At 41.0% G+C, this 16,211-nt stretch overlaps 1 protein-coding gene across 1 annotated transcript in view; it reads right to left on the reverse strand.

Annotated features, from left to right (window-relative positions):
- The window catches only part of CNTNAP2 (contactin associated protein 2), a 1,612,013-nt gene extending 1,596,501 nt beyond the window's left edge, over positions 1-15,512 (reverse strand). Inside the window, exon 1 of the mRNA XM_045834058.1 lies at positions 14,793-15,512. Within this exon, the coding sequence (XP_045690014.1) occupies positions 14,793-14,865 (73 nt within the window). The 5' untranslated portion in view covers positions 14,866-15,512. The remainder of the gene's footprint in view (positions 1-14,792) is intronic.
- Positions 15,513-16,211: the final 699 nt, after the last annotated feature.

Raw genomic sequence — 16,211 nt, forward strand, 5'->3', positions numbered from 1 at the left:
AAATTTCTGGAAATCACATACATACAACTATATGTTAAAGCACTTTTAAGTTCAATGAACACTCCCAGCCCTTCCTCAACAGCTAAAAACTAGACTTTACCGAAAAATATTTTAGAATTACTGTTACCCAATTGTTCTTAATGTCTTTTGGATTTAAAGGTGTTTTTTATTAATGTATTAAATCACGTATCTAATTTTGAAAGAGAACACAGCATTTAACTTGTTTATGCCCACCATTCTAGGGTGAGAAAGAACAAGACGTTATTTGACATAAACCAGTGCTGGATATTCTCTCCTATTGTTAATTTTTATTGTCTGTGGAGATTAGGGGCCAGCGGCTCGTTTCCTCAATAGTGTAATGAGGGTTCCATCTGCCTCCCTGTCTTCATGTTTGGTGGGAAGAGAGGGAAACAAGGAATCTCAGAAAAACCAGATCAGGTGTTCAGGTGTAAACTTCCCAGAGGTACAAACAGAATGCCATCGTTTTCACCCTCTCCTCTGTCATTCTTTCTCCAAAAATAAAAGTTTAAGTTCTGGATATCGAAAAAAACGTCATTTAAAAATTGAGGAGGGGAAGAAAAGAAATGATTTCCACATTGGTTGACTATATCCTAAGCCTGTACGTCTCGGTGGCAAGGATTTGGAAATTGTGGAAATACATTTTCCACTAACGCATTCCTCTAATACATCTACTTCGCCGAGCTCAGACAGAAACGGTGAGTGAAGTCACCCGAACTGCCTCTGGCGGCTGCAAGGCAGGGCCTGTTTCAGGTCTGGCAGACCGGCGCCGCAGGCCCCAGGGCTCTGCCCGGCCCCAGGGAACAGAGCACCACAAATTCACTATGGCGTCGACAGGGTCTTAATGCCTCCATGTACAATTTTCCAGTGACCGACTTTCTCCGTCGCTTTTATGATTCTATCCTTTCTAATTCATGCCTTCATTATCTACGTTGCAAAAGGTAATTGTTCATTTTGCCTGGGCCTGGGCAAGCAAATCACATAGCTTTTATTACAGGTAGTGGCTTACTTTAAAATTTTAATTATAAATGTTTTCAACCTTCCTAGAGATTATAAAACCCTTCAGGAGAGAGACCCTGTCTCTAAAGATTTTATAATATGCAGGACTTACCACAGTGATCTATTTTTAATAGACATTCAAATGTTTTCATTAATAATGAACAAATGTCTCTGAACAAATCAGCTGAACCTCCAAAAACCCTGGGCATCGATTTTGGGGGGACTTCGAATAACATTCAGTTTGATGTCCCAGATTTCTGGTTACTTACATCGTCAAATGCAAAATGGAAAAATCGTCAAATTTGTTTTTATGCTTTCCATCTCATTTCCGAAAAGCCGCTTCATACCATCTGCACATACGGCTGACGAGTTAGAGTAAAATGCTGATGCTTTGGGGGCTGTCCCTCATGCCCTCTCATGCAAATGTGTTTTTTCAGAAACGTCTGGGAGGTGTCTGAATACCTGCTGCATGGAAAAGTGAGCTCCACTAAATGCATTACTTGACACTGTTTTACTAAGTCCTACCACACTTTTGAACGTGAGTATACTTTTTAAATAAATGACTCTTCGGTACTAACATCTCCGTGTAGAGCGCAGCGATATCATGTACATTGTCCCATGTAAATGGCAAGTTATACATGCAGTTAATGCAGGTGACACATGCATTACTTCCTTCAAGTAAGCCTCCCTTAATTTATCTGAGCTATATATTGTTACCTCACTTTTTGACCGCTTACATGTGGCAGTAGGTAGAAATTAGATAATATACTGGTCTTATCTTTGCTAATTGTTCCAGATGTAAGTCTTGGCTTACAACTAAACTATAAACACAACACCCGAGGCAACGGCAAATGATTTCGCGATATTTGGGGGCTCCAGTCTATTGTTAATCTCACAGAGGCTATATCATAAATGATACATTTGAAAATAACAAAGAATTACTAATTAATCTACTATCCTATGTCAGTCACTGCAGATTCTGTATGTAATCCTTACATCCTTTGATGTAGGTACTCTTGTTTCATCATTTTACATATTAAAATAATGGGGCTCAAAAGTTTAGATAATTTGTCCTTTCTGACATGACTGTCTGTGCTAATCCCCACTGCTAGATATTTTTCCAAAGAATATGCAGATTGTTTTTGAAAAGAACCAGTAATATTTTTTACCAAATCAACATCAATACATTTCAGCTCATAATCAGCATAAAACTAATTTTCCTCAGTGACTATAGAACATTAGGTCACAGTGATCTTTATTTTTGGAGTTCTAGGATGGGACACCCCTTCCTAGTAAAGGAGTATTTATTTCCCACACTTATGATTAGTTTTGACAACAGAGAAATCTCGCCACAGATAGTAAAGAGAGCTGTGAACACTGTCATAGAGAAGACATCTAGTATCTGAAACTCATGGATGGAAATACATACATACTACATAAAACATACATACATACCACATAAAACATACACACATGCCACATAAAACATTCACATACAGTATTTTGACTTTTGGTTGCTTCATGAAGCCATCCTGACCAAATCTCCCATTTTATGCTGACTAAAGTAGATTTCATCTACTTTCAGTTCATATAATCAATAGACAACTACCCACCAACAAAACAAAGCAAAACAGAAACAGATACAATTTCCCAAAATTTTTGAAAGACCGAATATACTTTAAAATGGCAAATTTGGGGGGGAAGTCTCATCCACACCCTCTACCCAAACCTAAGCTGTGCATTTTTTCTGCAGCAATCTCCACGGTTTCTGTTCTAGACAGACGGCTTGGCAGGTAGTCAAGCTCATCCTTTGAGTGAGATTTCCTTAATCCCGATCTTCAACAGAACGGGTAAAACATAGATTATTCACTAATGAAAAGATACAAAGTGCCTTTTGTCTCTGCATCCAGCCAGCCCCGATTTAATTTCTCTCATGCTTTCTTTCCAAACTTCCCGTTCATGGCATGTCTTACGGAGGACATTCCAAAGGCACTGCCTCCCTCCCCATCAGAGCGAGGTGCAAACGCCCCCGTGGCCGCTGTCAGAACAGCCTGGTGGTCCTCCCCTGCCGGGAGCAGCCCCTCCCTCCTCTGCTGGGGCTACCACCTCCTCACCCTCCGCGTTCCAGCTCACGTGTCCGCGTGGGGAGGATGTGCTTAATCGCCCACGGATGAACCTGCCTTTGGGCGGGCTGAGAGGATTCCATACTTTTTTAATTTAAATTTGATCATACCGAGCCCTGGCTGGCATAGCTCAGTGGATTGAGCTCGGGCTGCGAACCAAAGTGTCACAGGTTCGATTCCCAGCCAGGGTACATGCCTGGGTTGCAGGCTGTGACACCCAGCAACCGCACATTGATGTTTCTCTCCCTCTCTCTCTCTCTCTCTCTCTCTCTCTCTCTCTCTCTCTCTCTCCCCCTCCCTTCCCTCTCTAAAAATAAATAAATAAAATTTTAAAAAATTTGATCATACCTAATAAATAAAGGGGAGATTTAACGTAACGTACTGAGATCAAGTGTGACCAAGGAGTTAAGATAACTTTGAAGTCAGAGTCAGGAAATAAGAAGTAGAATACTGGTCTTGCGGGAGCATATCGTTAAACGGCAGATCTGTTCCCACTAAAATTTTATAAAATAGATGTAGGAAGTGGAAACTTAGAAGGAGTATACTAAATCAAATAATAAGAAACAATGTTAGCTCCGGGCCTAGACCAGCCCTTTCTGCCAGGCGTGCCCATCTGCAAAACACGTGTCCGGGTTGTCCCGCGCTCCCTAGGCCTTAGGACAAGCCCAGGGGGCCAGCTCTTCCGTCACTAGCACGGTTCGTCTCCTCGTTGTCCATCCGCCACTGGACAGTTCAACAGGCAGAAACAAGCACAGTACGAGATGCTCTGAATACTAGCATTACAGTGTTAGGCCTATAAACAGACGGGCAGCAGCTCTGAAAGGCTTCTACAAATGCGCCCTATAATGCCGGGTTGATAGACAGTGCAACGTCGTTTTTATGTAAAAGACCCTGAAAACTCTCTCAGAACATGGAGAGGTTATTCTAATTTCACGGCCTGTAGTCTAAACAGGTGTGGTAACATCACATTTTACGTACCGAAATTTGTATTTTGGGGGTTAAATGATCTTTATAAATCTAAAATGCCTCAGATCATGTTATACAATGATTATGTAATATTAAACCATGCTTTCATAATATGAAGACCCCTCATATTGGAGTAATATTTTCCTAACATACTCTGGGCAAAGAACAGGTAATAAATTAAAATTCAGTATGTTGTCTTTCACATTAAGCAGTACCCTTTAAAATAACTTCAATAGCCCTATTACTTTTGAATGACAATCCTTTGAAATATTTGTTTCATTTCTGTTTGTTAATTCATACTAACATAAATTTTAAGGCAGTATTTTTATAACACAAGGGTTACTAGTTACAAAAAATATATTGTAACTAATATTAAAATTACATTTCTTTTAAATATAATGCTTTTAGCTAGAAAAATAAAACTAAGAAATCTGTATTTGTTGCTACAACCTTTCTATATGCACAATTTATATACAGAACTAACACATTTCAATTCAATTGTATTGATTTAACACTACTTAGGTACCTAGAGACATTATAGCTAATTTGAAGGTTACAACTAACTATAAATCACAGTCATTTCTCTTAATGACTATGTTAATCTTTGAGGTATTATCTATCTACAAAAATAGTGAGTAAACATTAAAATTGTATTTGACAAGACTTTATCATATATGCCTTTAAATATTTTGTGGCTGTGGTTATTGGAGAAATATTAAGCTTTTAATACCCTAAGAGTGCAACTAAAATTAATGGCTGGAATTTACTAGGATGTACATTTCATGTCAGGATAAGGGAGAACTTGATAAAAGTAAGAACTGTATAAAAATGAAACTGGTGAGCTTTAAATTTTTTGAGCACCATTATGTTTCATTCCAGCAGAGAGGTAATTCACTAATTGTATATACAATTCAGTGCAGCTAGTACAGTGCCTAGCATGATAAGAGAGGGTTGCTAAAGGCTAGTTCCTTTGATGCAGCCACACCCTTATGTTTCTTAATCTAAGAACAAGATGTAGGCATTGCCTGTGCAAACTGTGGGCTAAGAGAAAAGGAGGTAATGTGTATCATAAGCAGGCAGAGCCAGGGCAGGGAATGTAGTGGATACAACGTTTAAAACAGCCTGTGCTGAACAGGCAGGCTTTGCAAAGGTCAAGACTTTATAGGGTGGAGGGTATTTTAAGGTTGGGGCGTAGACTGTGCAAAGCTTCCAATGTAGAGATGAAGCGAGTTCATTTAAAAGGTAAGCAAATGGCACATGTGACTATTTTTGTATTTATCAAAGGATATTTTTGTTATATTAGAAATGAGTAAAATTCCTTGACACTCCCTACCAACTTTGACAATATCAACTAATATGCTAGGTGATTATACACTAAATATATGTAATTATCAAGTTTCTCTACAACTACCTCTACCATTTACAAGAGTTTCTGACACCTGAGGCACTCTATTTAAAGCACCTGTTAGATACAATAATTACTTTGTAGACAGCTGTCTTTAATTTGCATGAGCAGAATAACTATTTCATTAAATCAATATGCTTTGGAAAGGGTGGGCATGCTTGGCTTTAAGGAACCTGGCCAGCCATGTGGCTTAAGTGAAATATAGAAAAAGCTGCAAAATAGAGCCATGTGAGAAAAGTTTAGGGAAGTTTAAGAACTTCCACAGCTTGGTTTCATTATTTCCCTTGAAATGACAGATTAATATCATGTATAAACTATCACTAAAAGTATCTGCTTTCTCCATTAAAATATATATCGATTTCTTGCCTTCCTTCTACTGTCAACAGCTGGGCATAATTTCTAACATCATGTAATTGCAGGTGATTTACATTATCTGTCATTATTTCATTCCTTGTAACTTCACAGAGCAAAGAAATTGCTCAGTATCTTCTCAATATTTTTCACCTGTGATTACACCAAATGGCCACAGGGAGGTGACGGTTCCTCCAAAGTTCCAAGGCTGGAAGCATCCATGAGTTTTTCCCACATCAGCACAGACAAGAGAGAGAAAGACATCCCAGAAGGAGAGAACAGAATGTACGGAGGCATAAGAAAGAACATGACTGGAGACAGGGTGTTGCCCTGGAGAAACTGCAAGGATTTCAGTGTGGTTAGTAGTACAGGAAGCGCAAAGGCTGGGTTGGGAGGAGATGACACCATTCTGGATACAGACTGGAAAATGTCTCCAGGACCAGTTTAAAATAGCTTTTACTTGTATCTGACAAAGCATTTTAATATTTTAACATTAAATATTTTACACAGCTTTCAATAAATGTTTTCACCACATGACTGTCACATGTATGCTAACAGGACCCAAAAGATAGAATTATATTGTAAGACTATTTTATTCTGAAAAGGAAGAGCATAAATGACATCATAGGTATTCTTATTTAATCCTATTATCATTAAAATAAGGGGTAGTTCTCTGTTTACATCAAATATACATTTTTCCTGTTTACAAATCTAGTTCTTAAAGTCATCAGAATATATAATGATTTGATTTAAAAATAAATAAACAATGAAGAAACATTATGATGTTTTTCCCCCTGTAAATCTATACAAGAATCAATTAACACTGGGTGTCCAACCTTTTGGCGCCTCTGGGCCACCCTGGAAGAAGAAGAGTTGTCTTGGGCCACACATTCAAGACACAAACACTAACGAAAACTGATGAGCAAAAAAAAGGTTTGAAGTAAATTTACGATTTTGTGTCGGGCCTGAATTCATAGCCATCCTGGGTGGCATACTGCCCCCCAGGGGCGTGGGGTAGACACCCCTGGGACACTGCCTAGCAGCAAGGTGAAACTCAATTCAGAGAAGCGGGAATTTTGTGACACACTATTGTATGCTCAGCCGGGACACCATGGCGAACGACAGAGGTTTCAGGAGCAGCGCATCCTGAGCGCCTGGGCAAAGGCTACCCAACTTCTCCGCCTGAGTTTTCCCATCTGTACGCTGGGGCGAGGGTGTAAGGAATAAAGGAGTTAACACGTCTGAAACGCAGAGCCTGGCCTGGGGTCAACACTCAACAAATATTAACTATTCCGATCAATTAGCAAAAACCCTTTTGAAAGCACAATGACTGACGTCTCTTTCTGCATGGTTCTGGAAAAGGGCACGCATTGTTTGCTGCTGGAAACATAAGTCATTACACATTTGTGGAGCTCAGTGAGGAGACATTTACTAAAGAAAAAATATTTAAATATTCTTTTCAACTTTTAAATATTCTTTTCACATGAGAACATCTAATATTAACCAAGCGATTTAAATAACAATGAGGGTATTTTATCACTAACAAAATGTTAGCTGAACATTTTCTGGTATTATACAGGGGAGGGCAAAAGTAGGTTTATAAGTTGTGAGGACAGGAAACAGAGCTTACTCTTGTATTATTATTTATTAAATGTGGAATTATTTTCCATATAAACAACATATTCTATATACAACATGAGCAAAAACAAACTTTTATTTGAAAGGGCAAAGCTGATGAGATTATATGTGGTTGCGTGGTGTATTGTGCTGAGAAGTTTTGGATACTGTGGCTACATTCAGAGGCACCAGGAGAAAAGAAAAAGGCCATGGTTCATTAGCAACACCTGCCTTTGTGGTGGCAACAAACTTACAGGTGTGTGGCTTACCAGCACACGGGAAACAAAACAGCCAGGCCACATGGTCTCAGACTGGCTGACATTAAAAACAAACCTAGTAGCATTCATCTGAAACCCAATGTTCACATATGACTTTCCAGACATACTATGTTTGGTTGCACCAAATATGTTTCAAATGTTTTATACAAATCCATAAATTCTGAGTTAAAATGTATTAGCAATTTAGAAATTTAACGCAGCCTAGGCCAACGTTAATGTGCAGTTAGTAAATTTTAAACAAATAAAGCCCCTAAAATATGCTAATATTTTGCCATGCAACATAATTTAGGTTGACATTTTTCATACAGTCCTTCCATTCCTATATTTTGTGCAATATCTGGAAAAGACATCTAGAGAGCGTATAAAAGTAAATACTTATATAAGTTTGCTATGGAGTTTGATTTCCATTAAGAGGTGACTGCAGAGTAAAATGAGTTACAGAGTGATATAATTCAATGAACACACATTTAATGTTAGTTCAAAATAACTATTTGAGTCCACAGGACTTAAAATTGTCAACAAGTACCTTTTATTTTAAGAGAATATTCTTAGAGGTAAACATATTGTTTTCTTTGGCAAATCACGGCAACTCACCGCCTAATGAGCCATTTCAGTAATTCCGAGTCTATGTATTTACGGTACTTTCTCCATGGACTCCTCTGAGGTAACCCTAGAGTCCACTAACAGGATGACATCGTAACAGCAGTGGAAAGTGAGGAGTCAATGCAAAATTCTTCTTTTTACATACTATTTTCAACGTGGTATCGAATGCAGAGACATAGGCAATCTTTGCTGAATGTGATTAAACTTTTGCATAACTCGATTCCGGCATGGCTGCACCACACATCCCAGACTCAGAGAACCTGAGCGTGGGAAGGTTGCCTCTGCCTGGCCCTGTGGTCCGATCCACATTCCCAGGCAGCGGAGACAGGAGCTCGGGACAGACAAAGCGGAGGGGGGCGGGGGGGATGCACTCATGGAGGGAAGTAGAAACTTGGGGATATTTTTCCTGGTAAAAGTATTCTCAGGACTAATTTTACTTCCTCTCTAAACATGAAAATATTAGAGAATATATCACAGTGTATGTTTGTGAGCATATTTCTAACAAACTTAAGTCATAAGGAAAATGTAGAATATGGCCCTTGGGAGTGCTTCTGTATTTCTTTACCATTTTTACAGTGTACCAAAAATATATCTTCAGCAAGCAAACTCAGAGTCAACGAATACATCTTTATTTCCAGATTTCCTACTATCAGGGGAGGTTTAAAAATCTGGAGTGCTGTAAAAAAAATCAGTTCCTTCAAGCTGTTGTTATGAATAGTCTACCCCCAAAATGAACTAAGTAAGAATTTAACAAGCTCTTTCTCAACACTTACAGTTGAGGAAATTACCAACGGTGTTTTCAAAGAGCACATGACTCATTTTTTTTTGGAGAATAATTGACTCAAAACATCTACAAGGATGAAGAACATAAAGTAACTTCGAGCTCAAAGCATGTCAAAATCACGTGAGGCTGAAACAGGATGGAATTAAATGTGTTAACCTTTAAAGTCTGTAATGAAGATGTGTTTAAATCGGTAACATTAGTAATCATCAATAAAGCAATTGTGTTCTAAGTGTTTCTCTAAAATAAATCCTATCACTAACAGGCCCGTGCAGAAATATGAGTGAATGAATGAATGAATGAATGAGAGGATTTACAGGTGATAATTAGAGTAATTTCAATTTCCCAAGTAAACATCAGAGGAAAACAACAACTTTTACATTGCTTGTTTTGAAAACACGCTCAAATGTTCCCATGTCCATTTAGTTCAGTAGTAACTGAGCATACTGTTGGCAAATTTAGTATCTCTGCCTTTGACAAGGTACAACTAGCCCTCTCTTCTCTGCCTGAGTTCTACACTACAAAAGAAGTCACCAGTGGAGAGCAAATATGACCCCTTACATAATAATCACTGATACAGAGGCTCAAATATACAGCAACAATTGGAGGCATTACCTTGAATGCTGAAATTAATCAGACTTTCTAGCCACAGCCAGAGTTGGCTGTCGGAAAGATTCCATATACTATCCCATAGACTCTTTCAGAGACATAGCCTCCTGTTAGATACCCTCCTGCAGAATTGATACCTTCTGCAGGCGGCCTGGAAGGAAGGAGGAGATGCTCAGTGTGCTAGCTATTAACGCTGATCCCACAGTCACCTACCAGGTAGGTCTCTCTACCGAACACGGGGTGAATGAGAGAGAGAGAGGCCAAGAGGGGTGCAAATGGAGATTCCCCCTCATAAAAAGAAACAGGATGGAGAGGTAAGTGGCACCTCCACATCCCAACAACTTTCGTTGGTCAAAACTATAACACACGAGTACAGGTTCTACAGATCGCGGGCCATGGAGAGATCCAATGTTTTGGCTGATCACTGTTGAGAAGTAGTCTATTTTACGTTTCTCAGTTGAAAAGTTAAAGCTACATGAAGATCATTCCACCCCTACGCTTACACATTAAAATGGCAAAACGACACACGTAATTTCGTTCAAAGGCCAAACATTAAATGATTATAGAAATATACCCTATGTCTCTAACAGGTACTTAAAATACTCATTTCTCTAGAAACACTGAAAACATTCAATGTCAACTATTTAAATGTAAATATAGTGTTCACTTTTTTTTATCTCCACAACATTGCTGTTTTGATGTTGAAATTATTATGTACTCTGTTGTTGAACTTCTCGAGTAACAATAAATGATAAAGCACGTCTCCAATTGATTAAATTTGGCAAATTTTTGAAATTACACGTTTTATTTCTTCAACCTATTAACATCAATCACTGCACAGACAACACGAAAAAGTTGGTTCTCCATTTGTTCACAATTTTTAAGAAAATCACACACTAGATGAATTAAGAGTTTCTGAGCCTAAAAAATAGAAAGGAAGGAAGGAAGGAAGGAAGGAAGGAAGGAAGGAAGGAAGGAAGGAAGGAGAGAAAGAAAGAAAGAAAGAAAGAAAGAAAGAAAGAAAGAAAGAAAGAAAGAAAGAAAGAAAGAAAGAAAGAAAGAAAGAAAGAAAGAGAATTTCTGAGTCTAGAATCTCTCCTTACTCTGGACAGCATTTATGGCACATTAACGTCTATTTCACAAAGAGAAGGAAGATAAGGGGGAAACTCGAACAAATTCCTTGTGTGTTCAATCATAAAAAGGATGCATCAGACAAGAAGACTTACTAGTTCTCCCTTTAAAGACTTATTAAGATGTTCTCTGGAAGAATCCACTAATTAAAATAAGTGATTTCGAGTCTCAGAGAAGTTATGGAACTTCAAACACCCTGCCAATCAAAATAGAAAACATCAATTTGAAATGTGATTTTTACAGTATGATGGGCATTGGGCAACTTGGATGTTACATGTCATCTGAAGATGATATATCGTCTTAAAATGACATTAAGGTTAATAAAAACCTATTTGGAATTTGTGAAATATCTTTTACCCAATTTTATCATAGATCGATGTTAAAGGAGTAAAATTTGGACTAAGGCTCCTGTGTCCTAAATATTAGTGCTGAAAATAAAATCAGGATTACATATTTCTCTCTAATGAGTAAAAACAATTTTCTTATTATCAGTTTACATTAAGTAAATAACATACTACCTCTTATCAACCAATGAATTTTGCTAGCCTAATGCACCTTTTAATTTAAATCCATTTTATTAAGATTACGTTTAAGCTTGATGTAGACCAACAGTATTTGTTTTTATATTTATTATATATTTAGTACTTAATCCAACTTTTTGAAAGATACCCTTTGTAGCATGGTATGTGAATCGAGGGGAGAGAAAATAGACTGATATATTATTATTTTGATATTGTTTTATTACTTGAAATAATTGCTCATGAAAAGATCTATTATAAACTTGTAGGCAAGTTAGACTCCTTGAAAGCCATGTTACAAAATATATAAGTATATATTTTATATACAGCAAATATATAATATAATCCCATATTAAATAATATATTATATAATATGCATTTAAAGTATTTTACCTAATATATTTGTGTGTATATTAATATATATGTTTATGTATGTTTAAATAAGTAAAGATATTTGTTAGAAAGTAACTAATCAGCTGAAGACTCATTTCTCAAATGTAACAAATGTCAGTGAACTTATACTTTAATAGGTATACAATTTAAGGTAAAGTGACCTGAATCAGAAAGCACTATTTAAGCCAAAATTGAGTATGCTTTAAGAATACATTAAAGTCATTAAAGGCTGACTCGAATTCCTCATCACTCAGAACTGCACTATCAGGTTCTTTCAAATATATTCAAATAGATGCAACTCCCTTAGAGAAAACATGCTACTTAAACTTTTCGTACGTGATCCCAGGCACTGACATTTGCAACACGGGAGGTTAAATGCCTATGAGACCATCAGCTCAGCAGTGCCGCTTTTCCCTCCCTGTCAGGAAATTAGACTCCGTTTCCACTTAACCCTAGAGATGAGATTACTTAAAGTTACTTTGGACTAGTTGTCAAAAACACAGTATTAACAGTAATACCATTTTATATACATTTCAATAACAGAGAAGAAGAAATAAGCCAAAAGCAAGTATATATTTGAAATGGCACTGAAGTGAAAAATATATATATATATATTAACTGTATCTTCTAAGAATGTCTATCATATTAAAAAGTTATTTGGGGACAGAAAGATTGAGCATAATCATCATATTTTGAAAAGTGTACCAAATAAAAATGTTGCTTTGAGATTTCCAGACTACTTTTTGTCTTGGGATGACCTCTCCTGGCTGAGTTGTTCATTATCTCACATTTTTCTCCTTTGAATGATTTTAGTATTAAAAATATAGCTATCATTCTTCTACAGCTATATATAGTATAAATAAAATGTGCCATAAAGTATAAAAATAGAACATTAAAGTACTAAACACCTGAAGTTCATCCTAATCATTTAAGTCTACATCATTCTTATCATTTCATTCATTTCCAGGATTTGGGGAGATTTTGGGTTTTGGTCCCACAATTTAAGTTCAAATGAAGTAAAAAGTTATCTTAATTAGGCCCTTATGCATTTTTAGATAATTAAGAATAAAAGCTACATAAATGCATTTGCATAACCAAACATAACTGTTACTTATCTGAAGAGGAACAGTCTCTGCTCTTCCCTAGCTCCAATTTCTAAGTTGAAAACACTAGGAACATATTTCTGACATGACAACTTCTCCGTTCTTAACACTGTCCGGACCCAGTGGCTGCCTGCACACCAGGCCCGACACAGGGCGAATGTCTCAGACGGACCCGCTGTCATTACAGTGCACAGAAAGACGAAACACATAACCCAGGAAAAACCCTGGAGATGAGCGCCTTCCATCAGGGCCTGCAATAAACTTCCATTAAAAGTTTATTTTCATAGAAAAGTGGCCGTGAGGTCTACAGCCCCAGACCCTGAGATGCAAACGGAAACCTCAGCAAAATTAATGTCCTCAGGAGGTAGTTAGATATTTATGTAAATAAGAATGTGCCAAGCATTATGTCTTCCCAGTTTCTGTTTAAATCTATAAATTGACATAAAATATTAATGCCATGTCGCTTTTTAGGTGTAATCAGTTTGGTGGGGGGAAAAAAAACTATATAATGTTCTTCCAGTTCCTTACAAACTTAGATTGCCATTGAGTAGCTTCCTTATCTTTAATTGCAAGAAAAGCAAAGCAAATACTGTGTTTGGGAAAACATCTCAAAACCAATACTGGTTCCTTATATAATATTATGCAGCAGCTCAGCACACCTTAGAAAAGTCATTTTCAACACTGACTCTTATTAATATGCACACACTGGAACGATAACGTTAATAGTAAACGTACAGACACAGGTGCAGGAACTCAACCCAGGATCTTGTAAACAGAGATGGGGCTATTTCACATAGGATGAATTCTGGAAAACACTCAACTTTTTTTTTTTCTAAATGGAAAACACGTACTTTCACACTTGACCATCCTCCTGATTACTGTTTAACACCTTGCTCATTCTCACCAACAAGTCTGCGCCCATGAACCGTATGCTGAGGTTGCTACAATCTCAGCAGCGTTTAACTCTTCCTGAACCCGGAAGCCAGCACCCACTGCCTCTGGAGATCCCAGTCGCACTTCCCAAGCAAATGCAGAAGAAGGGCTAGAATCTTCCACGTCTTTCCAACCTCATGAAAACATGGTGATATTTTTTTTAAAGCGGAATAAAACACACGGAGATAAACATATGGAACAGCATCATTTTCCTGAACTCCTAAGAAATCTGTTCATGGCACTGACGGTCCCAAGTCCTGGGCTGCAGTATTGCAAGAATTTAAGCAATGCCAAAGAATTTTTAAGCAATTTTCCGTGACAATATTGGATCCACTGTCTCCACTTCAAGAAGCAAATGCTAAGGGGTCATTAACTTGCTGTGGGAGGTCTCAAGACAAGTCCCTAGGTGTCCAAACCGCTCAAAATACGCGATGTTTCACCCCCCAAATACGTGCTCACTTAAGTTGAAACCATAAATAAAAATAAGAAACTTATTTCTTCCGTAGTCTTGACTTTTCGGTCACTGACGTATCGAAGCAAAATACCATGAACTCCCTTCACACACACACACACACACACACACACACACACACACACACACTCGCTCACTCGCTCCCGAAGTGGAGGAATAACTCCCAAGAAGCTGTCACCTTCACAAATCACTCTGACCAAACAGTTGCCAACCCGTCTATCTCCACGACCAGGCGCAACTTTCCAGAAACATCGCCAGCGTCAAAACCCTCTGCCCTGGCCCAGGAGAGCGGGGTTAGGAGTTTGCCTGCTGCAGTGGCTGGCTGCAAGTGCGTGACAGGGGAGACACACACACACACACACACACACACACACACACACACCCGGGGACCAGCACCGCCAATGCACCTCAGAGTGGGGACCGACGCGGGTGGCACCTCAATGCGGCACGGACGCGGCTCCGGCGCGGCGCGAGCCCGCGGAGGGTACTTACGGGACGCGGAGGGGGCCGTCCAGCCTCTGCAGAGGACGCAGCCGACGAGCCAGAGCCACAGCGCTGCCAGCATCCTTCGCCTCCCGGCTCGCGGTACTCCGAAAGCTCGCTGCGGAAGGGCGCCGTCCGCCTCTCCGGGGGTGGTTCTCGCAGGGAGGCGGGCTGTCCTCAGACCCCAGAGCACGCCCAGCCCCTCCCGCCGCCTCCGCTCCAGGCTCCAGTCCAGCCAGGCTCCGAGCAGCGGGGAGTCGCGGCTTCGTCCTCCCGCGCGCCGGGCTGGCCTTTGCGCGGCGCGCCCGAGAAATGCCAGGGAGAAGAAATTCACACGGAGCAGGAAAGGGAGGGGAGCCTGGGAGGGGACGCCTACCCCGCCCTCTGCCTCCGAGGGGGCGGAAAATGACCAAAGGACGCGGAGGCAAATCCGAAGAGTGCAGGATGCCGGAAAAAAAAACACACACACACACCAAAAAAATATAATAATAATAAAAAAAATAAGAGTCGCGCTCCGGGGACGGAGGGGCTGCTGCTGGTGGCACTGGGAACGAGCGCGCCCCTCGCCACTGGGCAGCGGGACTCCGAGCGGGGGGCAGCCGCCAGTCAGCTCGGCTCACTTGGAGAGACCCGGCCGGGGACGCAGCCGGCGGCGCGGCGCACGCACGGCCTCAGCGCGGCGCGGCGCGGGGCAGCATCTCCCGCTGGAGCAGCCGAGCGGCGGCGGGTGGAGCGCAGGAGATGCTGCCGCCAGCAGCGCCTGCAAACCCGGCGGCGGCGGGCGAGGCGGGGAGCCCTCCCTCCCCCTCCGGGCTCCAGTCTCCTCCCCGGCTCCTCCTCCTCCTCCAGCCCCTCTCGCTCCTTAGCGTCCCCCCGCCTGCACCCTCCCGCTGGCAGAGCCCAACAGCCCAGCCCTCGCCGCCGCGTCGGCCAGCGCGCGGAGCGGGCACCCACCAGCCGGCGTCCTCGGCCGAGTCAGGGGCCCAGGTAGGAGGCGCGCGCCCCTCCCCGGGCGGGGGGCGGTGCTGAAGTTGGGAATTAGCTGGGCAGTCTTGGCACCCCGGCGGCCCCACCGACACGCCCCGCCGAGGCCCGGGAACCAGAATCCCTGGGCTCGGGCGCCTTCCCTCGGCCTTCTCTCCTCCCCTTCACACGGAGATGGTACAGGCTCCCCGAGCCCCGGCCCCCCGGGATCCACAGTCAGGCGTCCGGCAGGCAGGTCTGCCGACCGGTCCTCACGGCGAGTGACAGGCGCGGAGCCTCCGGCCTGGGGCAGCGGGGACTGCGGACGCCCCTAATGCAGATGTTTTCGAGATGTAATTAACGCGCACTCGTGCGCACGGACACGCCACACGCCGTCGCTGCCTGGAAAACTACCTTCAGGTAAACACGCACAAACGCAAAACTGAAATAAACAGGCAGGCATAC

Source organism: Phyllostomus hastatus, unplaced genomic scaffold (assembly GCF_019186645.2).
Source record: "Phyllostomus hastatus isolate PE091 unplaced genomic scaffold, TTU_PhHast_1.1 phas_contig_1021, whole genome shotgun sequence".
NCBI classification, from domain to species: domain Eukaryota; kingdom Metazoa; phylum Chordata; class Mammalia; order Chiroptera; family Phyllostomidae; genus Phyllostomus; species Phyllostomus hastatus.